Here is a 26550-nt window from a genome sequence, read left to right as displayed (position 1 = left end):
CAGATGTGATGAAGGATTTGGATGTCCTGTCCCTCTGCAAGCTTAGCTTTCCTCTCCTGTATCTTCAGGGCCGGTGTCTTTACTTCTGTTGCTTGTTACTCAGCTGAAGGAACATAGGGACCACATATGTGTTGGAGGAGCTGGAGACCCAAAGGGTGTTTCCTGATTTCTGCCATACAGAGGGGCAGCACTCTTGTTTTTTAGAGTATGTCAGGGGGCTTGCACAGTATTCCAGAACTCCACATAAAATCACAAATGTTTCCTCTTAATGCTTTTTTTAAAAAAATATTTTATTGATTTCTTACAGAGAAGAAGGGAGAGGGATAGAGAGTTAGAAACATCGATGAGAGAGAAACATCAATCAGCTGCCTCCTGCACACTCCCTACTGGGTATGTGTCTGCAACCAAGGTACATGCCCTTGACCGGAATCAAACCTGGGACCCTTGAGTCCGCAGGCCGACGCTCTATCCATTGAGCCAAACCGGTTAGGGCTCTTAATGCTTTTTAAATATAATTACTCCAGTAGTGTTATATGACTTGCACTATAATAGAATTGAAGTGATTTTTTTAACTTAGACTTCTGTAGAAATTTAACAGTTACTTTAACTTTGCAATTTCTAAGAGTTTAAAGACATTCTTCTTTGCTCTCTTAAAAGTTAAGACCTAAATAGGTAGTAGGACCAATATCATTGTATTTACACAGTAGACTGGGGTTGGGTTTCAGTAAATTGTCTGGATATGGAATAGATGTTACTGTGCTCTGGCTGTTTTCTTTCCCCGCATGACTTTGGGCTTTTGTAAGGTTAAAGAACAGGAAATATGGTATCTTTCCTCTTACCCTCTTTTCTGATCTTCCCTGTTTGCAGGAGTCCTCTGAAGAAAAATATGCTGCTTAAATGAATCCCAGCTCCTCCTTTATACCAAGAACTCTTAAGGATGCTAGCAGAGAAGAAGCAAATGAAACTGAAAGCTCACCTGCAGCTCAGAAAAATAAAGACATGGAGTTTTGAGAAGTGAAGGTAGCATGGTGTTAGCCATGGGTGATCAAGACACAGCCAGATAATGTGGATCAGTTTCTATAAACTACGGCTTTTCTGCTGTCTGCTTGCAGTGTTGACGGTGGTGGTGCTTGTCATCAATGTTACTCAGGTAGAGGTGAGTACTCAGTATACTCTTTATAACTAAGGGGAACCAAATCATGGGATTTGGGGACTACGAGTAACTATCTTGGGAAATGTTGATCATCAGGAAACTTATCCTAGTCACAGTTCTTGTTTACATTAATTCATTAAGTATTTGAGAGCCCACAATAGTTATAAACTGTGCTAGTCACCAAGGGTATAGTGGTAAAGACAACAGACATGATTTCTTCACTTGTGGAACTCATGTTCTAAATACGCATGTGAGAAAATAACAGTACTAAGTAATTATAATCATATAATAAAGGATAATTAGAAATTGTAAAAAATTCTATAAAGAAAGGAAAGCAGGCTACTACTCTAGAGTAGCATTAGGGTGATGGAGGAAAGCCTTTTCAAGGAGGGGACCTTTTAGTTGAAGATGCAGACTCTGAACTTCAATTGTACCAGTTCCAGGAGATCTGCTGACCTTCAGCCATAGAACTAGGATGTTGTAGAACGAGGATGATGAAGACCAGGATGTCACACACTAGATCATCACTTGACCAGATTTGAGGTCCTTATTGGAATGGACTGTGCTGGCCTGCACATAGAGAACTTTTCAATCCCCTCCCCTTGATTTATTTGTTCTGTTTTGCCTCTTTTTTTTTTTGAGGCTCATTAAGTTTTTTAATTGAATTTATTGGGGTGACATTGGTTAATAAAATTATATAGCTTTCAGGTGTACAATTCTGTATATTGTATTGTGTGTTCACCACCACCCCAAGTCAAATCTCCTTCCATCACCATTTATCACCCCTGCACTCCCTCCTACCTCTCCCCACCCCCTATACATTTTTTTAAAATTCATCTGTACTTTATTCTTTTAATTTTTTTCCCTTTATTTAATAAGATATTACAAATGTGTCCTTATCTCCCCAATGTCCTCTCATCCCCCCAATCCTGCCCTCACCCTCACCCCCTGTTGTCCACATCCATCACTTATGCTTATATGCATACATACAAGTCCTTTGGTTGATCTTTCCCACTCACCCCCATCCTCCCCTGCTTTCCCTCTGAGTTTTGAACATCTGACGGATGCTTCTCTGTCTCTACATCTGTTTTTGTTCATCGGTTTACGTTGTTCATTATAATCCACAAATGCGTGAGCCTCTCCCTCCTTATAAAACCCTCTGCCTGCATTGAGATATTGAGATGGATTTTGGGACAAGAGTCCCATCTCCTCAGGTGACTGGCACTTGAATAAAATCACTTCCTTTTTCAGCAGCATCTGTCTCATGAGTTTGGTTTTTGTGGCGGCAGGCAGCCAAACTTGGGTTCCTGTTACAATTATACACAGGCCCTTAAGAACTCTGCTGAGTACTTGAGTGGGACTCTCTGGAGATCCCTTGAGTTTCCTCTCTGTGCAACTGTCCTGTGGATTCTGATCAGCTTGGTCTTTTAAGACTCTCAGTTCCATTGCCTCAACTGAAGTAGTTTACCAGGCTGCACCTGGGTTCCCCATCTTGTGCAGCAGCTTAGAACCGCTCTCAAGGCTGTAAGCAAATGGCTGTTACAATTATCATCTCCTTCATTTCCTTTCAGGCATCATTGTCTTTTGTTGTCTGATGTCCAATGTGAGGAAAACCATTGTTTTATACATATTCTTTTTTAAAAAAATTTGTCTCAGATGGAGAGGCAAATCTCACTGTTTCTCTGTCTTGACTAGATGTAGAAGTCTGAGGGACTTAATCTTGAGGAAAGGAGATAATAGAGAAGCTGGAGAGGAGAAGGATTAATAGACCAAGGGGAGGAGGAGAGGATGGGATCTAGAGAACAAATGGATCATACAAGTCTATGTGGGATGAGGGGCATGGTGCATTGTGTGTGTTGTTATTATCATTGGTTTTTCAACATAGGAAAAGGGAGAAAGAAAAACTCAAGGGGGTAGGCCAGAGTTTCACATCATTAGTGTTAGAGTCAGTAAAAAATGTTATCAAATTCCCCTAATATTCCTGTGTTAGTTCTTGGAAACTTCTGGACCTCATGTCAGCTAACATTATCAGCTCTAATTATCTGCACAAACTGAACAACAATGGAGAAGGGAGGCAGCTGTAGTAAATGATTAGGACAATTCTGATACCAAAAATAATAAGTAGCTCACTTAGTGGAGTGAGATAAAATATTTTCCCTTGCCTAAGAGGTCATCTTGTCCAGGCTGAGGATATTATCATGACTTTTAAACTGTTCAATATATTACTGTGATTATAATTGATTTTTTATAAAGAAGCTTGGTGGAGGGGAGAGGGAAAGGCTCTGAAATTTGGCAGTCTCTCCTCCCTTATCCCCTTTCCATTCTATGTTTCTGATCCTTATTATAATATTCTTCTTGTGTTAGAGTATCTGAGCGTTCTATAAAAAGCACTGGCTCAGTTTTAAAATATATTTTTATTGATTTCAAAGAGGAAGGGAGAGGGAGAGACAGATAGAAACATCAATGATGGGAGAAACTCATTGATTGGCTGCCTCCTGCATGCCCCACACTGGGAATTGAGTCCACAGCCCAGGCATGTACCCTTGACTGGAATCAAACCTGGGATCCTTCAGTCCATAGGCTGATGCTCTATCCACTGAGCCAAACTGGATAGGGCCACGGACTAAATTTTAATTAAAAATATCACATCATATGAGGAGGAGGTTATGTACCAACTAGAGGCCCAATGCACGAAATTCATGCAAGAGTAGACCCTCACAGCCACAGGCAACTGTCTGGATCCCTCTCTCCTGCGGCTGCCTGGATCCCTCCCTTGCAGCCATGATGGTTGCAGCCCTGGCTTAGTCCAAAAGGACGTCCAGTCTAATTAGCATATTACACTTTTATTATTATAGACCAGAGGCCCGGTGCACGAAATTTGTGCATGGGGTGGGGGAGGGGGGGGTCCCTCAGCCTGGCCTGCAATGATGCCAGCATCCTGTTCCCCAGCCTCTGGCCAGAGGCCTTCCCTCAGTGCTGCTGGGGCGCAGGATGCTGGCACCCTGGCCCCTCCCTCCGTGCAGCCAGGGTGCAGGACGCTCGGCTCGTGTCACCAGGGGCAACCGCGAGCCCAGCGTCCTGCGCCTGGCCTCTGGCCAGAGGCCCCTCCCTCTGCGGGGTCATGGTGCAGGACGCTGGGCCTGCATCACCAGGGCAATGCTGTCAGCGTCCACCCCTCCACCGCTATGGGTACTGCCATCTTTGTTGCAGAGTGATGGTTAATTTGCATATTACTCTTTTATTAGATAGGATATCCAGCAAAAGATTATAGGGAGAATTGTCTAGTATTTCAGGGATAAGCTCTCATTGAACATGGCCTGTATTTTATTTGTGTTTTTTCCCCTTACTCATTGATATTTAAAAAAAATATATATATATGAATATATATATGAATATAAATAGGAATTTGAATATGAATAAATATGAATATGAATAAATATGAATATGAATAAAAATATGAATATGAATAAAAATATATATATGAATATATATATATTTCTTTTTTTTCTTTTTTTAAAAATTTTTTTATTGATTAAGTTATTACATAGGTGTCCTTATCCCCATATTACCCCCATCCCTCCCACTCATGCCCTCACCCCCCTGTTGTCTGTGTTCATTGGTTAGGCCTATATGCTTGCATATAAGCTCTTTGGTTGATCTCTCCCCCTTACCCCCACCCTCCCCTACCTTCCCTCTGAGGTTTGACAGTCTGATCGATGCTTCTCTGTCTCTGGATCTTTTTTTTTTTTTTTAATCAGTTTATGTTGTTCATTATATTCCACAAATGAGTGAGATCATGTGATATTTATCTTTCTCTGACTGGCTTATTTCACTTAGCATAATGCTATCCAGCTCCATCCATGCTGTTGCAAATGGTAAGAACTCCTTTTTTACCGCAGTGTAGTATTCCATCATGTAGATGTACCACAGTTTTTTAATCCACTCATCTACTGATGGGCACTTAGGCTGTTTCCAAATCTTAACTATGGTGAATTGTGCTGCTATGAACATAGCTGATTATAGAAACAGTACTAGTATAATATTGAGAAATGTTATTCATTTAGAATGGAAGTCAGGAGGTAGATTGGGCATAGTTGGGTGTAGTTTAGGCTGTTTCTCCGTAAGTTTCTCAGCTGTGCCCTCCTTTGTTAGTTTTTATCTGTGGCTTTTATCTCTCTTGTGGTTGGATTGTAAGATGCAGCTATATTAAGAGGTGGCTGCTTTCTTGTATATCCCCATCTTAAGAAACAATTTATTCCCGCAAACCCTTCTTTAAGAGATTACCTGCATCTTTTCATTTGCAGAGCACTGGTGGTATCTGGATTGGGCTGCATGCATCCATGAGAAACCTTGAACAACATCTTTATATTCTCAAGTTGTGTCGTGCCCATTCCTGAAACAGTCATTTGGGATTATCCCTTGGTCAGTCAGTCAGAGCTACATGTCAGCAAACAGCAGTGCCGTTTTTCAGTAGACAAAGATTGAAACAGATGTGGGACAGACAACCTAGTCCACCGCTTACAGTGGCTCCAGGAGGGACCACTGGTGTTTCCTCTTGGCTCTGCATCTAAAAAGATTGCAGGCCCTGAAGTTGCCCTTATCACTGGTGTGGGATAGAGTTGTCTTTTAGGAAAATTAAGCAAATTGACCTTTTTGCGTTCCTTTACATTTGTGAGTAAAATTCAGGTGGCCTAGCACCAAGTGTCTGGAGATTCTTGGATGACTGCATGGGTCAGTGGAGATACCGAAGGAATAAGAGTGAGAGTGGGAAAGGAAGAGAGGAACAGGGTAGGAAGGAGAGGGGGTATGTGTGAGTGCATTGTGTACGGTTTGGTCCTTAATGGTTTACATCAATGATTGTATCCTCATAACAACTAAAAACGAAAGGGAGGCTGGGATATTTCCTAGGTAGTAGGTAAGGCAAAATTTACTTTTCTTTTTTTAAATTGAGATATAATTGACATATAAATGTGTAGGTTTAAGGTGTACAGTGTGTTGACTTGGTATATTGATATATTACAGTATGATTACTACCATGTTAGCTAACACCTCTATCATATCACAAAATTATTTCTTTTCTCTGGTATAAACCATTAAGATCTTGTCTCTTAGCAACTTTGCAGTTATAACACAGTATTGTTGACTGTAATCACTATGCATTAAATCTCTAGGACTTACTGATCTAGTTGATCAACATCTCCCAAATTCCCCCACCCTCCAGCCCCAGTTCTTACTAGTTCAGCCTTTTTAGATTCCAAATATAAGTGATGTCATACATTATTCGTCTTTCTCTGTCTGATTCATCTCACTTAGCACAGTGCCCTCACGATCCAGGTTCATCCATGTTGTCACAAGCTGCAGGATGTCCTCTGTTATGACCCAATAATCTTCCATTACACACACACACACACACACGCACACACGCACACACACGCACACACACACACGCACACGCACACACACGCCACATTTTCTTTATTCATCAGTAAACACTAGGTTGTTTCCATATCTTGGCTGTTGTGAGTAATGCTACAATAAACGCGTGTACAGGTATCTTTTAGAAACGTTTTTTCATTTCTTTTGGATATATACCCAGAAGTGGGATTGCTGGATCATATGGTAGTAATTCTATTTTGATTTGTTGAAGGACCTCCATACTGTTTTCCATAGGAGCTCATTTACATTCCCACCAACTGTGTACAAGGGTTCCCTTTTGCCCACATCCTTGCCGATGCATCTATCTTCTTGATGATAGCTGTTCCAACAAGTGTGAGGTGTTATCTCATTGTGGTAATTGACTTGCATTTCTCTGAGGATTAGTGATGTTGAGCATCTTTTCATGTACCTGTTGGCCATTTGGATGTCTTCTTTGGAAAAATGTCTATTTAGTTCCTTTTCCCATTTTTTTTTATTGTCACTTCCTCCCACCAAGCAGATATGTCTAGATTTTTAAATCTGGACACGCACACACACACCCTTTTCTTTAATATGGTTCTGAATTTGTTGGCAAAGCACCTTTATTCCTATATTCCTTGTTGTAATGTACTTGATTTGACACTCTTCATATTTGAGTATTTCCTCCAAGATTGTTTTCAATATGGGTCTTTGTATGCTAAGATTTTGTATGCCTAAGAATATCTACTTTGCCGTCTCACTTGAACAGCAACTTAGACATATATAAAGTTCTAGGTTCAAGCTTATTTTCCTTCACTACTATAAACCATTATTTTATATTATTTTTGAACCCTTCAATTCTGCTGAAAGTCTGATGTCAACCTGATTGTTACTCTGTTGTAGGCAAATTGTTCTTTCTGTGAGCTTTTTGCATATTTCTTTGTCTCATTATAATGAGCCTTGGTATGGAGTTTTTCTTACCATTCCTGTTTGGTACTCCTTCAACCCTTTATTCTGAGGTCTTTCATCTTTCTGTAATATTGGTAAATTTATTACTCATTGTCTTCTCAAATATTTATATTTATTTTTCTCTTTTTCTCTCATTGAGAGACTTGTCGTCATCCAAATGTCAACACTTCTATTTCTATTTGCCATGTTGCTGACCTCTCTTTTCTGTTTTCAGTGGACCTCCCTCATCTCACCTTCCACCTCACAAGTCACTGTTCAGCTCCATCCATCTATAGAAGTTGTCATTTATATTATTCTAGTTTTAATATCTAATACCTCTTTATTTTTATGAAGTGTTGGTTTTGCTTTATGTTGTGAGTATTTCTATTACCTTGTTTAGTGTGTTTACCATCTTATTTTCAGGTTTTGGCTCATCTTTGTCACAATCCAGCATTAGTATATGGGTTCAATTTGCTACCCATGTTTTACAGTGGTCTTACTCCATCACTGTCTAATTCTGTGGATCTGTGTGCTCTTGCTCCAGGGGGCAGCAGCTAGGTTGTGTGGTAATGTGTAATGGGAAAGAGATGAAGGGCAGGACCTGAGGTCTGTGTCCATTTAGGTCCAGCCCTGGGAGAGGCATCACTTAGGTCCAGCACTTAGAGGCATCATGGATCTCCTGATTTACAGCTACTCCATCAGCCAGCTCTTAGGGCTCTGTTCATTTTTAAATTGGATTTTGTTGTTATTACTGAGTTGTATAAGTTCTTTTTAAGGTGTCTGCAGGGCTGGGCTCCCTCTGGAAGCTCTCTGGGAGGATGTGCCTCTTTCATTTCTGGTAGCCCAAGGCATTCTCTCCTTTTCTTATAAGGCCACCATTCATATTGGATTTAGGACCCAACCTATTATAGCATGACCTCATCTTAACTAATTATATCTGCAAGATCTCTCTCTCCAGTTAAGGTCACTTTCTGAGATCCTAAAGGTGAGCATATCAACATATCTTATTGGAGGACACAATCAATTTCCAACACCTGGTTTGGTGCTTTTTCAGCTCACCCACCTTCCTCCACAGCTCTCCATTTGTGCTGCTGGAGATTACCAAGGCCCCCAGTCTGCATTATGTCATGTGTAGAAATCTGAGGATGAGCACTTGCCACTGTAGGGGATGTTAAATAAGATACATTGCTGTTAAGCTTTTTCTGTGCTAAAGAGAGGTTGCCCCCAATGACTTTAGCTCACATCCCTCATCCATGTAGATATCATTTAAAACTATTATCATTATTAAAATGAAATCATGATTATTAAAGTTACAAATCGTTGTTTAAAAAAATCCTTATTACTAAACTCATGTACCTTACTAATGTGCCCTTAAGCTTAATTGTAAACGTTAGTAGGTTCTTTGTTCACCGTTGCTTCTTGCATCCCAGATTCAGTTTTCTTCTTCTGAGTGTATCCTTTAACAGTTCTTATAGAAACCATGAATATAAACTTTTGAAATCCTTGTATGTCAGGAAATAGATTTATCTCCCAGTTACTCTTGAATGAACATTTGGCTGGCTATAAAATTCTAGCTCATCACCTTTTCCCTCAGCACTTGGAAATATTGCTCCCTTGCCATATTCAGTGTTGCTAATTTGTAGGTAGTGCAGTTTTTGTCTCTAATGGCTTTTTTAGGTGAATATATAGCCTCTGTTTGTTTATAAAAAAAATATCTATTGGACTTCTAGTTTGTGGTGGGACTGCTCTAGTAGTGCTGGGCATGTAACTGTGAACATGATAAGCCATGGGGCACAAACAAGTGAGCCAAACCAATAAATCATATAATGCCAGGCATTGACAACTGCCATAAAGAAAGACAGTAGAGAAAGGTGCCAGGGTTATGCAGAACGGTCTCTCTGAGGAGAGCCCTGAATGAGGTGAGTGATGGAGCCTTTCAAAAGCTAACAAAGCTCCTTGAGGGAGGGCTTTTGGCACCATGTGAGAGCTTGTTCCTGTTCCCTTTGCCCTGTTTCAATTAGCCCTGCACAGTTGGCAGGTCCTTTCAACCTGCCTATCTGGGCTTGGGAATCTCAGAAAATCCTGTTCCTTTGGGTCCTGCCCCTTTGTGCTACCCAGCACCATGCATCATGCCTAGTGTGTGGATGCTGGAGCCACTTAAATTTGTCTTTTTTATTACCTATCTCTTTATCCTTGTGTATTGGGTTCTAGAAATACTTCTCAGTGTGATTGTCCAGCTCACTAATCTGTCCTTCAACTACATTCTCCAATCAGCCAAGCTCTTTTCAAAAAATTACTTTTTATAGACAACAAGTTCTTTACTATGTCAACCTGCTCTTGGCTTGAGGATGTAACTCCTCCTCCTTGCACGGTGTGGGGTGGGGTATGGTGTAGGTTGGCCCCACAGGTCCCCAGTGTATTCTCACTGTTTCTCCAGCCCCAGCTTCCCATGGCCCACTTGAAGGAAGACCCTCTTCATTGCTAGTCTTGGCTGGTGGGGAGGGGGCACAGAGATCAGCTGGCCTGGCTCTTGGTCAAAGCTCCTGCCATTCCTCAGGACCTTCTTACTCTAGGCTCTACCTTCACCCACTCCAGCACAGATACTCTCTGAGCTGCCCCATTGTCTTAGCCTATTTGATCATGCTTACCTTGAGTTTTGCCTCCCTAAATCTACTTTTGGGTTCCTGTAGTTATTTGGTGTTTTACAGAAAATGGCCCATTCTGTTTTCTGCCACAGTATATACAGTGGGGGGTCCAGACAGGCCGAGGAAAATGGGGCTGGTGACACAGTGGCATTGACTAGTGGAGGAACACCTTATGGAGGTCGGCGGATGGCAGGGCAGACCTTGATCAAGATGGAAGGGGGTGAAGGGGCCTCCAGAGCTTCTGGGTGCCATGGAGGTTGGTCTGGTTAGAGGGTAGTGGGGTAGGTAGAAGCCTTTCTCACTGAGCCAGAATGGTCTCATCCTCAATACAGCACTAGGGGGAAGCAGTGCATACAAAAAGTGATTACAGGTCTGAGCAGGAAGCAGAGAGCCACTGGGTCCCCTGACATGAGACAAAGAAGTGAATCCACAGACTCAGGAGAGATGATGTCTGCAGCTTGTGAACACTTGCTGGGCGTGTTGAGGAAGTTTCCCTGGGTCCCTTAAACCCTCAGTTGCTCATTTCTAGCTTAGACTGTTAAGTGAGATAATATCTGAGATTTCTGTGCAGCAGTGAATATCCATTTGACCAAAAAGGATGCTTATAACTCAGGGAGTGCTGATCATGCCAGAATTTTCAAAGAATGGTCTTGTAAGAACGTGGCCACCCTTGAACAGTGTGGCTCCTGAGTAAACAGGTGTCTTCCTTGGGTAAACTTCAGGGTCTGGGGTGGATGGGGACATAGCTAACCATCTTCAACAGATGAGCTGGGATCCAAGTATGAGCCTCTCCCATCAGAACCTGCATCCGATTGAAATCCTTGGGAAGCTCCTCCTCCTCCACATGCTCCTCACTTTGCCATGAGGCCTTTAAAATTGTTTCTTCCCATCTCTGCTCCCATCCCCAATTGCTGGGTTCTGCTCAGATAATTTCCAATTTCCTTTTCAGATATTTTTAGGCATTTTTGGCAGCACATCTGTATACATTTTTTAAGGTTGCTATGGAACACTCATGTCACCAGCAGGCTGTAGAGGATGGTTGCCAGAGCCCAATGCCAAGTTTTTGTTCTGCAGCCTCCACTTACCAGCTGGGTGCCTGTGTGAAGGAATTCATCTTCTGAGCGCCTGCTTTCCTCGCTCGGGAAATGGAGACTGTGATAGCACCTTCCCCATTAGTAGATGGAAATGAATAAAATTGATGTAAGATGGAAATTATGCTCTGAGAGGAGGGATAGTATTGATTTAAATTGAGATTATGCTCTGCCTTCCTCAGGGGTGATTAGGAAGGTGAAACTAGTCCACTGAAAATGGAGATTATGACAGTCTGTTTCCCACAGGTTATTGTGAGAGTGAATTGAATTGATGGAAAATGAGAAGATTACAGTGGCTCCTCATGGGGGACCTGGACAGTAAATTGAGTTGATAGCACATTGAGTTTGCATATGCTTCTGTGGAAGAAGTGGTTGAGGTATAATTGAGATGATAGTATACCTGCCCTATGTGTGGTTGGCAGGTTGAATTCGATTGTGGTATAATGAAGTTATGATTTGCTGTACCTTGATGGAAAATGGAGATTATGATGTAACTCTCTGAGAGTTGTTGGGAGGATGATGGGAGTTGGGAGAATATTGAGCAGTGACTTCTTCCTGATTGGCTTGAAGGGTGAAATGGGTTGATGAAAAATGGAAAACCTGACAAACTCTTCCCAATGGGGAGTTGGGAAGGTAAAAGGGTTGATGGAAAGTGTAGGTTATAGTAGTGCCACCACATGGAGGTTTGATGGACAATGGAGATGATGACCTTGCCTCTCCTCATATACCCAGGGAGTGGCAGTAGTGGAGGGAGTGCCGTGACTTGGCCCGGCAAGGCCCAGCTGGACTGACATGCTTGGGAGAGCAGGGAGGAGGGCTACTTGCACTGAGCCCTGAAAGATCAGCAGGAGTTCTTACTGGACCAAGCATAGGAAGGCCCATGATTCCCCCACCCATGCCTCTTCTGCCTTTTGACCAGTCCCAATTGAACCCCAGAGCTCTCACCTCAACCCCTCCAGTGCTGCTCAATGACCCCCAATCTCTCTCCTAGGGTCCACTTCACCAGCAGCACCTACAGTCCACTCACCAATCCCTGATGTCTCCCCTACCCATTGTCTAGCTGTGGTCAAGCCAACTGGGGCAGAGCTCAGATCCTTCTGGTGTTCCTGGGTCTGCATCTCTTCAGACTGTGCCCACAGTTTGTCTCATTCAGGATCTTCTTTCTCTATAGGCTATCCTCCCCACTGGCCTTCAGGCTCTTATCATCTACCCTGATCACCCCTAATAACTTCACTTGCCCCGGGGATCCAGCACCACAGGATCTAACCTGTGTCTTCTTGAGGAAGAGAAGGGTATCTCCATCTAGAAGACAGGAAGATGGGATACAGTTGCTGTGTATTTCCCTATTTTCTGCTGTGTGGCTTGGGTTCGGGACCTGGAGAAGGGCCATGCACAAATGAAGAGACTGGACAAGAAATATGAATTTGAAATTACAAGGGGCCAGGCGGAGAGTCTTTCTCAAGAGGAAAGGCTTCACTGGTGCCCAGGCTCTGCCAGCCTTTTATTCAATTTTAGTTACACATATTGCCCTTAGTCAGGCCAACAATTCTGGTAGCAGACAGACTATCTTAAAGGTCAGTAAATATTAGTAAAGACTTACTTTGAGACTATTAGGTCAGGAAATTGCTTGAGCCACCGTTGTCTTGACTAAACAATTGGTGCATAGCTTTGGCTCTTGCCAAAGCTCAAGGTCCATCAGCCTTCTGGGTTCCTTGTTTACACATTCCTGATAATGTAGACAATGGGTTGCTTCCAGCACTGCTGGACACTGTACTAGCTGTGTATTGTCCTGGAACCTCCTTCATCAGCCACCTCTGTGAATGGAAAGTGGAAGAATTTCCTCAAGCTAGCAAGGACCTGGGCAAAGGGAATCTGGAGTACTTGTGTATCTGGTTAGGGGCTGTGATAGATGAGGAGGTGGCCTGTGGCAGGCAGGGAGCGGAGCATTTTATGTGCTCTTCATGGGGTTCTCTCCATAGCCCCAGGAGCTGGCTCTCTCGTCATGCCCAGTTTCTAGGTTGCAGTGGTCACCTGCCAGAAATTATAGTGAGGAAAGGCCTGGGTGGAAAATCTATGCAAGGACCTTGTGACTGAGGTCTTGACCCCACAGAAGCAGAAACGTGAAGACTCATGTACCACATCTCTGCAGGTGTGAGCACCTTCTTTGTGCTGGGACTGTGCTGAGGCAGGGGTGGGGGACATGTACAGAGGGGAATCTAAACAGGGCTGCTTGCTTTCAGGTTGATCGGTGTCATGAGGAAAGAAGCCATGCATCAGGCAGTCCCACACATACAAGGGAGTGAGCAAGTGGTAAGCCCTCCTGGGGGCTCCGGAGGACACCCCAAAGGAAATGACTGAGAGTGCAGTGATGGGTAGGACTAGCCAGGTGCCAACACTCCAGGATGAGGAAGAGCACGTGCTGAGGCCCAGTAGAGTGAAGGAGGTAGGACAGGTGGAGAATGAAAAAGTTTCTATAGCCTTTAGAAGTTGTGACTCTAGACAGGTGAGGAACCCCATGCCTGGCACTGAAGAAGCTGGTGGGGAGATGCAGGTCCAGTAGATCCCTTCCCCAGGGGCCTATGGAATGGGGAAGCAGCCTTGAGTCATTGTGTCTGCATAGCACAAAATGCCAGCATAGTAACGACTGGGCAGTTTTCTCTCATGTAAAGAAGTCTGGATTATCTGTGATTAGGGAGGGCCCTGTTGCCATCTTTCTGCTCCATCGCCCTCCTGTGGCTCCACCTCTCCAGGCGACACCTGAGGGGGTGTGGCCATCACATGTGCATTTGTGGATGTGAAAGTCATTGAAAATGATGACAGGGATGTAGTGGTACCAGCAGTGAGTGGGACTAAAGTCTTCAATGAAGACCACAGTGATGGGGAGGAGGCAGACAACTGCCTAAGAGGGGTGATGGGGTGCTGTCTAGGTACAGCATTTCCATCTCAGATGGGCAGCCCACTCCCTGGACCTTCAATATGATGACCCTTCCTCTTGGAGTCTCCCCTCCTCTGTCCTTGCCCTAGGCCACCTGCAGCCTGTCTACCCAGCACTCAACCTCCATAGTGACATGGAGTAGCAAAGGGAGCAGCTGTAACATCAGCATCTGGGGAGCCTGTAGTATCACCATGGAAACACCTGAACTAAGGACCTACACCACATAACCAAGAGCCTGTCCCTTGCTTGCTCTGGGACCCTCTTACTCCATACTCCACTTGTGAAATAAAGATTACATTGAGATGAACAAGAATAGATCCAGAGACAAATGGTAGGGGAGTGGGGGGGGGGGGCGGTTTAGAGAGCAACCAAATATGTATGAATGCATATTAGCATAACCAATGGACACAGACACTGGGGAGGTGGGGGCTTGCCTGGGTTGGGAGTGGCTTGGGGAGGGGAGTGTTAATTAGGGGAAAAGGCGACAGACATATGTAAAACTTTAGACAATGAAAAAAAGAGAGACTACATTGGGAGAGAGGAGTTCAGGTGCTGCAGGGGGCAAAACCTGGCAGCTGGTCTCTAGCTGCTGGCACCTGTGCATGGGGGGCGTGAGGGGATGTGGAGCAGGCCCTCTGACTCAGGGTGTCGTGGCTATAAAAGCCCCAGGTAAAGGCCCAAGGCCATAATGAGCAGAGAGATGGCGTGCCCGCTGCAGGTCCTCCTGCTGGTCACCTCGATCTTCCCCTTGTCACGTGCCTCCCTGGATGGCATACCACTTGCTCACTCCCTTGTGCTATACCTTCATGTTGGCACCCACCTTCCTGCTCCTCTCTGGTCCAAGTCTGAGCTTCATCCCATTCTGCGGCCAGCCTGGCTAGGCTATTTACCCTGGCACTCCCATTGGGCCGGAGGGGGCGGATGCAGGAGTGCCGGTGGACCTTTACCAAACAGGAGAGGCCCCCTGAGACCTCCAACCCAATGCCCCACCCCTTACACCACACTCAGCAGAGGGTAGCTTGGCACTACACCTGCAACTCGTCTCAACCTTGGACTGCTTCCAGACCTCAAATCCGAGATCTTCTTGGACTTCCATTTCCACCAAGGGCAGCCGCTGAGAGTCTCCTGGATCCCTGCCCACCTCCAGGGACTCAGTGTACTCAACCCAGTCCAGGGCAACCCCAGAACTGCAGTCAAAGCTTCATGTGCCCAGGTTCACCTGGGAACCTTCAAGGGCTGTCCCTTGGATTCCTCCTTGGTGTTTTGTTCCACAGAGTGCAGCCACTTACAACAATGAGAGTGCCCTGGACCTCAGCTCACCTCCATATGACCTCTGAGTAGACTCAACACCCAGCTGAGGGCCCCTGCAGAACAGCACTCACAGGGTCCTGTGACCCGGTGCACTTAAGAACCTTAAGAGCAAGGTGTCCCACCTGGATGTCCCCCCCCCTCCCTCCCACCGAGGGCAGTCGATGACTCCTGCTGCCCAACTTCCTGGGACCCACTTGAGCCTAATGTCCTAGTGGCATATCACCTGGGGGGCCTTTGATAAGGACCAGGCCTTCCTGGACATGCCACTAGTTGAGGCGGGGGACTGGGAGCAAGATCTGAAGGAAACCCAGGCCCTGAGCACAGAGGGGTCCCTGGCTGAGCTCCTCCAGGCCAAAGACAGGCCCTGTGCCCTGGAGCAGGAGGGGGAGACATTACAATAGCAGGCCTCTCAGTGGTGTGGGCGGCAGGCTGAGGTGCATGCTCTGGAGCAGCAGTTGCTAACTGGTGGTCTGAGGACTACTGGTGGTCCCTGAGGTCCGAAAGGTTGGCGACCGCTGTTCTTGAGAACTTGTATGGGCAGGTGCAGGGGCTCCTGGAAGATTTTGGACAGGCCTAAACGGGCAGGGGTGACATCCCTGGGCACTCCCACCCTAGAACAACACAGAAAGGGAGCTGCATGGAATGTGGGTTACCTCCTGGGGTGGAGATAGTGTGAACCAGCAAGACACCATATTCACACATTTTTATTATTTTTAATAAAAATTATTGTTCACTCATATTTTATTATTCCACCACAAATTAAATCCTCATTTTGACATTTTGAAGTTACATTGTTAGGGGCTTAACTACTTTTTCTGTAGTATCTACATCATTGGGAATGTTTTAAGGTAGCATATTAGTATTTGTGCAACAACCATGATGTTTCTTCAATTTTTAACCAATGCCATATGCCAACTGTGGATGCCAGGGTCAAGCTGAGAGGATGGGTTGGAGAAGCCCAGGTCCCCTCATGGTAAGAAGTGCCTCTCCCACATCCGGAGCCACCCTGCCTTCTCAGAGACCCAGGCTGTTCACGCCCCATACTGCAGCCCTGCTTCTCAGTGGACTCTTTCTGGAAGCAATGACTCAACATGCTCCTGTCCTTCACTTGGTCCCACGTCTTCCATCTGCCCACAGGGTTGTTCTCTTCTCTGTGCCCAAACTTTCTGGAAGCTGTGTCATTTCCCATCATATGCCTGTCCCCAGCCAGCTCTGCAGGCACTGAGCCTGGCCTGGCCTCCTGGGCTCCAGCCAAACACCCACTGTCAGACGGGTTCGCTACACTACAGTGGCAGTCATACTGTCATATAAATGCATGAAGTCAATATCTGTTCACCTTAAACTCACACACAATATTGTATGTCAAATATTTTTCAATTTTTAAAGAAGTGGCCGGTTCTGTGAACCTAGAGAGAAGACTTGATGTTTGCCTGAAAGCTCAAGTTACAGGTTCTGATTAGGGGAAAGTACCTTCAAATAAATTCAGAATTTATTTTTATTGGCCACTTAGAATGCAAAGCATTTCATTTGTAAACTGCTGAAATCTGAAAAGATGATAACCCAGGCTAAATAAGATAGTCTCCCAAAGCTGTGTGTGCTCATTTCAAGCTCGGTTTTTCTGCTTGATGTACAAAAACAATTTTCTAAGACTCTAGGAAGGAACACTACTGATCTGTGGTTTGATGAACTGTTCAACCTCCGTTACATCTCTTGTTATTTTCTCGGTCAGGGTTTACAGAAATTGTAGAATAGCTGCCTTTTTCTAGTCTCACATCAACATTCTGGTTCCAGATGGCTCCTGAAAGGCACTTACCACACATGGGACTCCATCCTCACTCTCCTCACCTTCACACACTTCTGAAATTGGTGTGGACACGAGCACCGTGCTGTGTCTTCACTGTCAGGAAGAAGGCTGTAAGTGCTGCTGATGACCCTGATGAACTCACCCAGGTTGACAGGATCGGGCACAAGGGAACTTGGTTTGTCCAGGACAGGAAGCTGCTTTTCCTTGTGTAATTCTGTTATCACCGGACTGTGCTAGGACGCTGGATGGCCTGGGAGACAAGGTGGAGGTGGGCGGCCAAGGGTTGTGCGATGGTGGGGAAAGATGTGATGGCCACCATAAGGAGAAGGTATTTTAAGACCTACAAACGAAGCAGACGAGTCCATATATTATAACAGGATTATGATAGGGTCATTTATATTGGGTTGGAGCACAATAAATGACTGAGCAGTCTGTGCAGATATTCTCTGCTAGCAGACCCCTGTTAACAGTACTTAAAAATAGTACAGTGGGGCCTTGACTTACGAGTATATTAATTTGTTCAATTTTCACCATTACAGTGAATTGAATGCTGGGCTGATGTGGCGTTCACTGTGACGTTCGCTGCGCCAGCTAGCGGTGGGGTATCTGCAGCTGGCTTGTAACCCGAATTTTAGCTCGCAACTCAAAGCAAAAAATCGGCCCAGAGACAGCGCGTATCTCGAAAAACTCGTTAGTCGGGACACTCGTAAGTCAAGGCCCCACTGTACTAACTTGGGTGCTAATGACTGACAAGACAAAGAATGCAGTAGCACCAGGGGACATACCCCCTGGTGGTCTTGTGATAGATGATAACCGTCATATAAGTGGACCAAATCAATATCTGTTCACCTTAAACTCACACAATATTGTATGTTAAATATTTTTCAATTTTTTAATAAGTGGCTGGTTCTGTGAACCTAGAGAGAAGACTCGATGTTTGCCTGAAAGCTCAAGTTACAGGTTCTGATTGGGGAAAGTACCTTCAAATAAATTCAGGATTTATTTTTATTGGCCACTTAGAATGCAAAGCATTTCATTTGTAAACTGCTGAAATCTGAAAACACGTTACCGGTTACCGGTTTGATATTTATTTCGATTGTCAGGGCATTCAATTTTTAACCAATGCTGAATGCCAACTGTGGACCCTGGGTATTGCTAACAAAAATATTTATGGCTGCATTTTCAGGAACTCGGAAAATCAGAATAATCATCAACAAGGAAGCTGGCTAAGGACAGTGAGGTTGGTCAAAGGACTCAGAATGAAACTTAAAAAAATGAAATGAAATGAAGTTAGTTTTGTTCACTTCGACATCAATCATTCCACCTCTGACATCTTTGCGGCCCACACAATCTTATCTGCCTGTCTTCCTCGGAGTCCCTAGGGCCAGATATCAGGAGGTGGTCTGCATGCTTAAAGCACAGCAGTAATACAAGCAGCAATAGGAGCAGAGTAAGCCTACTAGGCATAAGACAATCCCCAGGGAGAGAAGCAAGCCAGCGACTAAATGTGTCCACGAAGGCAATCTGATCAGCCTTATTGATAGCATTTTTCATATGGGATAAGAGGTCAGTAGTGTTAGATTCCTAAGAAAGTATATAGGTACATTCTTGTTTAATGAGCGCGCAGGTCCTGCTTGTGCTATAGTGAGAATATGTAAAGCCATTCTACTTTTCAAAACCTCATTTTTCCTTTGCCCTGTTTCTTGGTTGGTTCTGCAAGAAAATGCTCTGTCTAGAATCATTTCAGGCAGTTGCTGTGAACTTAGGCAAGGCTTGAATTTCTAGCTTTGTACTAACACTGGTATATTGGGGTGAGACAATGCAAACAGGCCACTCCTTCCAAGACAGACTATGAGTCCCCTGGGACTTGAAAGCAGCTAAGTTTTGGGGGGTTCTGGTAAAGTCTCATAAATTTTCCTTGGTAAGGTAGGGAAGCCCCATGTGCAGTGACCAGTCTATCCATAAGGGAGATAAGGCCATATATGTGTGCCACATATCCAGATACCTTCTTTGGGAGTCAGAGGGGCACCAGCCTTTAAAGATTTGTTTTCTTTTTCTGTCCACTCAGTATCTAAAACCTTGTGCGTTATTTGACAGGTAATGCATGGGAGCCACCATATGTGTCTGTGTGTGGTGTGGTTCATCCAATGGAGCAAACACAGCCAGTCCATTGTGGTCATACACAACGTCTAGCCTCAGATTCCAGCAGGGTCAGTGGGGACCATGTACCTGATTGACTGGCAAGAAATACTGTATCCTACCTGGGGGAAGTTGCCAGCCAACCTGCATTCAAGTGTCCCCTCCTTGGTTCAATGTCTCCAGGAGCTCTGAATAGTAGTGGACGTGGCCCCTTTTCAGCTCTGGTGTTAAGGCATCAGGCCGTAGCTTTCTAATGGATGTGATCAGTGGAACATCTCATGTAACAGTTCCCAAGCATTGGTAGGGAGAGAACCCCATGCTGGCATCTGCCAAATTTATTTTCCTAACTGCCTTGGCAATAACCTTTGCCCGCTTGTGTAAGGTGGAAGATGGCAAAAGGGCATGTAGCTATGCTTTTAAAATACCATGCTTTTTTGGGCACGGGGACAACACCTTCTTTCATTCATGGGGCATCTCTTGTGGGGGCTCTGCAGTAGGGGCTGCAGTGGTCTTGTAAAAATTGATCCTAGAATGGCATGTAACACATTGCCCAAGGAACTTGTGGAGAGAGCTCTGTGCTGTTGCAAATATGCATGCCATTTCTGCGGGTATAGGCTGGGACAACAGCTGAAGTGGGTCTTGTAAATAATTTTTCTCTCCACCCCTTAATTGGGAGTGATGTTCTTAAAGTAAATGGCTGCTTTCTGAGGTGTAACTGATCTCTGCCCCATTGTATCGTTGGGACCAAAATCCAAGGGGCATTTGCTCCTTTTGCTGTTGGTGTCAGAATGCCCAGCCCATGCCTTCTGGGGTCACTGAAACATCTAATTCAGATGGTAACCCCTCCTGTGAGATTCCCAAGAGCTTTAATCTGTTTGACCAGCTCTTGGTTTCATTGATCTTTTGTATTTTTTTTAGACTATTTTGTTTATTTCTGCTCTAATCTTTATTATTTTCTTACTTCTGTTCACTTTGGGCTTTGTTTGTTGTTCTTTTTCTCATCCCTTTAGGTGTAAGGTTAGGTTATTATTGGAAAATTTTCTTGGTTTTTTTTGAGGCAGGCTTGTATTGCTATAAATTTTTCTTTTAGGATTTCTTAGCTGTGTCCCATAGATTTTGGATTGTTGTGTTTTTATTTTCATTTGTCTCGAGGTATCTTTTGATTTCTTCCTTGATCTTATTGTTAACCCATTCATTGTTCAGTAAAATGTTATTTAGTCTCCATGTCTTTGTGTGTTTTTCAGTTTTCTTCTTGTAATTGATTTCTAGTTTTATTACCATTGTGGTTGGGAAAATGCTTGATACGATTTCAGTCTTTTGAAATGTATTGATGTTTGTTTTGTGGCCTAATACGTAGTCTATCCTGGAAAATGTTCCCTCTGTGCTTGGACAGATGTATATTCTGTTGCTTTGGGCTAAAAAGCTCTAAAAATATCAATTAAGTTCATCTTGTCGAATGTGTAATTTAAGGCCACTGATTCTTTGTTTATTTTCTGTCTGGAAGATCTATCTATTGATATCAATGGGGTGTTAAAGTTCCCTACAATAACTGTATTATTGCCCAATTTTTAATTTATATTTTTAGGTGCTCCTATGTTGGGTACATAAATGTTTATAAGGGTTATATCCTCTTGTTGGATTGATCTCTTTATCACTATAAAATGTCCTTTGTAAAAAAAAAATGTCCTTTGTCTCTTATAACCTTTGTTTAAAAGTCTATTGTGTTTGATATGAATATTGGTACTCTAGCTTTTTTTTTTTTTTCTCATTCCTATTTGCATGAAATAGTGAAATCCTTCCAGTTGAAAATATCTGCATGTAAGTGTAAAATCTGGTCCATCACCTGTTTTGATATAGCCCAAAAGGTAAGAATCTATATATATAAAACTCTAAGCGACCATTATGACCGAACGACCAGAACAACTGGTCGACCAGTTGCTATGATGTGCACTGACCACCTGGGGGAAGACACTCAATGCAGGAACTTCCCCTGGTGGTCAGTGTGCTCCCATAGACAACCTCCCGGGGCTGGCCAACTTCCTCTGGCTGGCCAACCTCCCACGGTCCCTTACCCTGGTTGGCCAGCCCGGATCACCCAGATCAGAGCCTCCCATGGCCCCTCCCCCCCAGCTGGCCAGCCTCCTGTGGCCCTTACCCCCCCAACCAGCCAGCCCCAATTGGCCCCAATCGGGACTGGGTGAGATGCCCTGATCGGCCCCAATTGCCGGCCATGCCGAGGGACCCCACCCGTGCACAAATTTGTGCACCAGGCCTCTAGTGATTTATAAAGATGAACATTTGCAATAGAAAAGGAACATTAACCTTGAAGTATTGCCCTGCAAAGAATTCCATTAGACCTGTATTAAAAATTGTGTTTAGTTATTATTATATTTTGAATTTCAAAAGTAAAAGTTTTGTGGAAGAAAATGAGAGTTAAGATAATACAGAGTCCAAGAAGATCATTAAAAATTCTCTTGTGTTTGGGAGTAATTTTAGCTTGTGTGGGATTATTTTTATTTTATAAAGTACTTTGAAGTGGTTTGACATGGATGGGGAGCCCAGGTCTTATTTAAGTGTTTTGTAATAGGTAATATTAGCTGTTGAGGAGAGTAATTTTTGGTTTTGCTTTGTTGTTACTGTTTTTTGGGTTTTTTTTGGTCTTTTTCCCCCCCTCTTGCAATTTAACTCAGCTGTTTCATGGGTTAAGTACTAAAAAGGTTATGCAGCAATTTGAAATGTATATGTGTGGGAGATTTGTCCTACAGCTTTTGAATATTGTGTTCCCATTTTTTATTCTTTTTTCCTCTTTGCTTTTTAGTTTTAGAAGTTTCTGTGGACATAGCCTCAAGCTCAGAGGTTCTTTCCTCAGCTGAGCCCTTTATAGTGTTTTTGAGCTCTGGCATTTCTTTTAATTTTTATTTTAAAGACATTATATCTTGGGGAAGTTTTATGCTTGCAACAAAATAGAGAGGAAGTGTTTTGTGCCAGTCTCAGTTTTTGATAATCAGTGTTGTGGCTGGACTGGCCCTTGTGGTTCTTATGATTGCAGGACACAGCAATAACCATCATGAAACTTAGAAAAAAGAACAAGGTTTATTACTCATAAGTCCCAGGAGAGAGGGATACATTGTGTGTCAGGCCCCCTACCGTGAGGCTGTGAGTAGAGAAAGAGAGGGACTGTGGACCTGGAGTTCTACTTTTATTGGTGTTAAGGGTGGGGACCTGGCGTCTAGCACTTTTTATTGGTGAATGCAAAACATAAGAGTGAGAATTGAAAGTGTGGAAAGAGGAAAAGAAGTGGCCTAAATAGTCAGTTATCTAAATCAAAGACTGGGGCGGGGAGAGGCAGGGCTGCCTGGCTCTTTATCTAGTTGTGTGTGTGTGTGTGTGTGTGTGTGTGTGTGTGTGTGTGTTTAGATAGCCATCTTTGAAGTGGATGCCTCTTTAAAATGCCTGGTCAATTAAAGTTGAAGTTAGGCTCTTGTATTACAAAAAAGGAAAAACCAACTGGCAGGGTTTACCCAACAGAAAGATTACAGATATTTCCCATACGCTCCCTGCCCCCATACATGCATAGCCTCCCCCATTATTATCATCATTTTTTTTTTTTTTACCAAGAATGAACCTACATTGATACATTATAATCATCCAAAGTCTATTGTTTACCTTAGAGTTCACTCCTGGTATTATACATTCTGTGAGTTTGGACAACTGATAATGACATGCATCATTCATTATAATGTCATACAGAGTATTTTGCCTGCCCTAAAAATCCTCTCTGCTCTGTCTAGTATTTCTTTTTGACTCTTTCTTGGAATGTACATTTTTCTTTTTACATTGCCCATCTGTTTTTGCATGTTGTCTGCTTTTTCCAGTAGAGCCCCTAGCACAAGCAGGTCAAACTCAAAGGCTAACATGGGCCAAATAAACAAGGCATGCGGCCCAGGGGCTGCAAGTTTGACATGCTTGCCTTAGCATATGAATCATTGTTGCTTTGAGTATCTGATTTGATTATTCCAGCATCCCTTCTGTATCTGAATCTGTTTCTCATGCTTGGTATGTCTTTCCAATCTGTGTTTTTTTTGCCTTTTAGTATATCTCATAATTTTTTATTGAAAGCTGGACAGGATGTACTGGGGAAGCTCCTACAAATAGGCTTTTAGTGGAGTGGTGGTAAAGTGTGGGGGAGATGAAGCATTTTCGAATCCTGTGATTAAGTCTCAGTCAGTTAGTGAGCCTGTGCCTCTGGACTGTGAACTTAAAAGTGCTTCTTAGCCCTCCCCACGTGCCGTAAGTTGGACAAAATGGCGAGAATGGTCTGCAGTTGGGTATGTCCCTCATCCTAGTTCGGTTAGGCTCTGATAAAACCCCAGTGGGTTAGCCTCTGGTAAAATAGTTTCTCTTAAGGTCAGGCCTTGCTAAGAACAGAGTGCTCCGGTACATTTCAGAATGATACCTATTCACGTCTATTGGAAGAACTGGGGGTATTTTTCTCCAATATTTACTTTTGAACCTGATTGAGCTCCTGGAGGTAAAATCGCACAAAAGTGTGGGGATCCCTCTATGACTGTTCCTATTTGATTTCACTATGTTACAATAACATAGCCCTGTAAAGCTAGTGAGCTTTGCTTTTTGAAACAGTGTCCTCCCACGTAGGTTTATTAAAATTCTAACGGAAGTAGAGATTTATTTGGTTGAATATAAGGAGATTTATTGCAGTGATGGTTTCTGATTTTGTGTTTTTCTTTTCAGTATTTGGACCGTGAGACTGTCTCGGCCACATTCATTGACAGCAGCGGACAGTTTGTTTCCTCTCAGGTGATAGGGACTAGCCGGACCCCGTACTGCGGCTACGAACACCAGACTCTCTCCAGCCAGGAGCGCGCGGAGGAGGACTCCTTGCTGACCGCCCTACAGAGGCAGATCCCTGACGTGGGCCCTGTCCCCTTTGTGAAGAGCAGTGACCCTTCTTCCAGCTACTTTGTCATCTTGAACTCTGCAGACTTCTTCAAGGTGGGAAGCCAGCTAGAGGTGCTGGTTCACGTACAGGATTTTCAGAGACAGCCCAAGAAGTATGGTGGAGACTACCTGCAGGCCAGAATCCACTCCCCGAAGCTGCAGGCAGGGGCTGTGGGCAGAGTGGTGGACTACCAGAATGGCTTTTACAAGGTCTTCTTTACTTTGCTCTGGCCCGGCAAAGTTACGGTGTCCGTCTCTCTGGTCCACCCCAGCGAAGGGATCAGAGTTCTTCAGCACCTCCAGGAAGAGAAACCAGACAGGGTCTATTTCAAGAGTCTCTTTCGTTCAGGAAGAATTTCTGAAACTACTGAGTGCAACGTGTGTCTTCCTCGGCTCCTGCCCCTGTGTAACTTTACAGATCTGTACACGGGCGAGCCCTGGTTCTGCTTCAAACCAAAGAAGCTTCCTTGCAGCAGCAGAATCAACCACTTCAAAGGCGGCTACCAGAAGGGCCTCCTGACCGCTGCCGAGAGCGCTTTCTTCCAGAGGTACATGCGTCTTGTCCTGGGGGGGGGGGGGGGGGAGGGAGCGGGGGGGGGGGGGGGGAGAGGGGGGGGACGGGGGGGGGGGAGGGAGAGGATCTACAGTCTTTTTTCACTGTCTGTGTCCCTCTTAGGAGACATTGTCACACTTGGGAGGCTTCTTGTTTTGATTATGTGCTACTTACATCCTCTAGACTTGGCCCAGTTCAGGAGAGGTGGTGAATAAGAAAGTCAACACAGATTTATGCTTTGTGATTGTTTTTTTAAAAGTGAAGCTTAGTGTTTATTTCGGTTCAAATTAAAGACCTTTTACCCTTGAATTTTCATTTTTTTTACCCTCATATCTGTGTTTCATTTCAGAACTATGTAGCACATCTGTAGCTCTATAAGCAAGATCATTAATTAACAACATATACAAATCACCCCACAGGGCTGATAAGAGGTCTTATAGTCAGGCCAGTGTTTTAGCTTCACTGTCTGGTAAACTAAAATAACTCAAATAACTTCTTTAAGCTTTTTAAAAATCTTCACCCAAGGATATGTGTTCTTTATAAATTGATTTTTAGAGAGAGGAAGGGGGGAGAGAGAGAAAGAGAGAGAAACATCAATGTGAGAGGGAAACATTGATCAGTTGCCTCCCACAGCCTCCCCTACCTGGATTGAACCTGCAACTTAGAAATGTGTTTTGACCAGGAATCGAACCCGCAGCCTTTCAATGTATGGGATGATGCTCCAACCAACTGAGCCACTGGCCAGAGCTAAACTAAAATAATTTTAAGTGACATATCAGTGGTTAAAATCATATAAACATTTATTAATAGGAAGAAGACTATGAATTTAGCAACATTGCTGGGTTAATTTAATGATGAGCATGGGAAGCCAGGAAATACCACAGCAAACTATATATTTTAAGTTAACAGTTTTATATTCTTGAATGTAAGTATAAAACTCTTTTAGCATAATGATCAATATATGTACTAATGTGCAGAATGGAATCCACGTTAGTATGAATTAAACTTTCTATTTTCTTCAACATTCCATGTAGTGCTGAAAAAAAATAATATTTCTAAGATATAAAAAGTTAATAAAAGCTACATGGTCAAAAGTACAATTATTTGAAAGAACAAATTTTTTTTTAATTTTTAATGAAACATATACTTTTTAAACATTCTTTGGTAGAGAGAGATTTTTGTTGATTACATTGGGCACCCTGAAAAATATATTTATGTCCAGTCATTACTTAATGTGGTAAAATTTCTTACCGTAAGGGATATGGTCTACAGGAGCTGCTTCTGGAGTCCGCTCTGCTCCTAACAGTTTATCCACGCAGTTGATGGACTCATGCTATGCTTTTAGAAGGCCAGCAGAGGGAGCACTACTCAATGTATTTATTGTACTGGCTTTGAGACGTGCAGAAGGACTTTAGCTTTAGTTCTAATCCTGTGTTCGATCTCAGGCATGCTATATATTGATGACTATGAACAAATTATTTTATTTCTGTGCACTTTTCGTCTATGAATGAAAACTGCTCATTTATGAGTTGTGTTGTCAGTCTACTTAGTGGCCTAACAGAGGAGAAAGCATAGCTAATAATTTACTTGGATTCCAGGTGAGAGAAAGGTTAGAGAA

General features: G+C 43.7%; 1 protein-coding gene across 1 annotated transcript in view; it reads left to right on the top strand.

Moving 5' to 3' along the window:
• The window catches only part of NXPE3 (neurexophilin and PC-esterase domain family member 3), a 79691-nt gene that overhangs the window by 24489 nt on the left and 28652 nt on the right, over nt 1-26550 (top strand). Inside the window, exons 2-3 of the mRNA XM_081086426.1 lie at nt 868-1156; nt 24173-24927. Of these exons, the coding sequence (XP_080942552.1) occupies nt 1064-1156; nt 24173-24927 (848 nt within the window). The 5' untranslated portion in view covers nt 868-1063. The remainder of the gene's footprint in view (nt 1-867; nt 1157-24172; nt 24928-26550) is intronic.

Source organism: Myotis nattereri (assembly GCF_964212035.1).
Source record: "Myotis nattereri genome assembly, chromosome: 3".
In the NCBI taxonomy this organism is placed as follows: domain Eukaryota; kingdom Metazoa; phylum Chordata; class Mammalia; order Chiroptera; family Vespertilionidae; genus Myotis; species Myotis nattereri.
Note: the sequence above shows the minus strand (reverse complement) of the source record. Positions and strands in the feature narration are given on the sequence as shown.